Source organism: Trachymyrmex septentrionalis, unplaced genomic scaffold (genome assembly GCF_001594115.1).
Source record: "Trachymyrmex septentrionalis isolate Tsep2-gDNA-1 unplaced genomic scaffold, Tsep1.0 scaffold81, whole genome shotgun sequence".
Classification (NCBI taxonomy): Eukaryota; Metazoa; Arthropoda; class Insecta; order Hymenoptera; family Formicidae; genus Trachymyrmex; species Trachymyrmex septentrionalis.
The window spans coordinates 1,256,657-1,258,401 of record NW_017305997.1 but is presented as its reverse complement, the minus strand read 5'-3'; the positions used below and the strand labels follow the sequence as shown (position 1 = coordinate 1,258,401).

Below are 1,745 nucleotides of genomic sequence, written 5' to 3'. Positions count from 1 at the left end.
TATTAAAGTATAAACTGCATATATATTTCTAAAAGTAAATAAAAAAAAAGTTTCCTGTAATACATATATCTTACATTTTCGGCAGCATCTAAATCCTTTATATTATTGATATAAATATCTCCCAAAAGAATTAGGCCTTTCACATGATCCGGATGGAATCTGACTAACTGATTTAAAAATGGCGCCGCTTCGAGCGGACGTTGCTCATCGGCTAAAAGTAACGCGAGATTGAATAATGCAGAGCGGAAGTCTTCTTTTAATGCGACAGCATTACGGAACCAACGCTCCGCGCTACCGCTATCATGATCGTCCATGGCCAACATTCCTAGATTGAAATGTACGCGTTCATTGTTAGAATCCTGTAATTAGAGAAAAGTATTACATAAGTAACAGTCCATAAGTTCATGATATAATCATAGCTCAAAGAACATTAAAAAAAAACGCGATTACCTTTCGTAAAAGTTTCAACAGTCTCTCTCTAGCTACTTTACGTAATTCTGCCCGTCCCAATTCTTGGAGTAGTATAGCGGAGTTCAGTAATGCTTGTTCATGCTCTGGATCAAATTCTAAAGCTTTGTCCAAGTATGCCAAAGCCTGGGATGCTTTCCCTTGTTCCAAAAATACGACACCAAGCTATGGAAATTTCATTATGAGAATTTAATTTAATTTTTCTAATCAATTAAAAAAAAATTTTTTTTAATATTATTTAATATTAATTGTATTCTTATTAATATTAAACAGCAACTCAATACTTACATTATAATAGATATCAGGATTATTACTGTCATAAAATAATGCTCGCTCATAAACTTCTTGAGCTTCTTTTGTACGATTAAGTTTAATTAAAACATCACCACGATTAATATATGCTTGAGTATAATCCGCACGCATACTGATGGCCTGTCTGTATAATAAATCAGCCTCTTCTAATCTAGTTGCATTCTTAGCTATCAAGTTAGCCAAATTAACAAACACATTTAAATGATTTGGTGCTATACGTGCTTGATAAGATTCTCCCGGTTTCGCTTTTGGTAGTAATGACTTGGCCTAGAAAAAAAGAAGTAGAAATTATCGAAAGAATTAGATAGATATTTATTGTTATTATTTACTTTTAAGTACGCGTCTTCAGCTTCTTTGAACATTTTTAGATGATTGTAAGTTCTTCCGACATTAATGTGTGCTCCAATATCGTCACCCTGGACTTGTACAGCCATATTGAAAAAATTTAGTGCTTCCTTAAAGCGACCTTGGCTCTCTAACGCGTGACCCACGTTATTAAACAGTTTAGCGTTTCTATCGTTCACTTTTAAACCAGACATGAATATTGAGTATTCATCTAACCAATCGTAATTTCTGACAAATGTTTTCGTCGTGTGCGCTGCCAGAAGTGTTACAAGTAAAAGTAACACTAGTTTCTTGCATCTGAAAAATGGTTTACGTGAGAAAAATATTTTCCATAATGTACAAGAGCAATCCAAACAACGTACGTCCACGGACGAGTCAACTTACTTTTTGTCTGCCAAAATATTCCATCCATATCCAATAAGCATGCAAAACCCCATGGAAGGAGCGTACAACACTCTTTCAGCAATTACAAATCCGACCGGAAAGAAAAGGTTCGACGCGGGTAAAAAAGGAAGTATCATCATAGCCAAACTCTGCAGGCATTATATTGGAAACATATTCGATATTAGTATTGTTAATTACAGAATCTATATATACAACATTTCAAATAGAATACATGC

General features: G+C 34.3%; 1 protein-coding gene across 1 annotated transcript in view; it reads right to left on the bottom strand.

The window, feature by feature from the left end:
- Positions 1–1,745, bottom strand: part of LOC108754889 (transmembrane and TPR repeat-containing protein CG4050-like) — a 6,328-nt gene that overhangs the window by 1,032 nt on the left and 3,551 nt on the right. The window contains exons 7-11 of the mRNA XM_018497546.1: positions 1,510–1,658; positions 1,110–1,422; positions 757–1,047; positions 451–633; positions 75–359 (exon numbers count right to left, since the gene is read on the bottom strand). Coding sequence (XP_018353048.1) covers positions 75–359; positions 451–633; positions 757–1,047; positions 1,110–1,422; positions 1,510–1,658 — 1,221 coding nt within the window. The remainder of the gene's footprint in view (positions 1–74; positions 360–450; positions 634–756; positions 1,048–1,109; positions 1,423–1,509; positions 1,659–1,745) is intronic.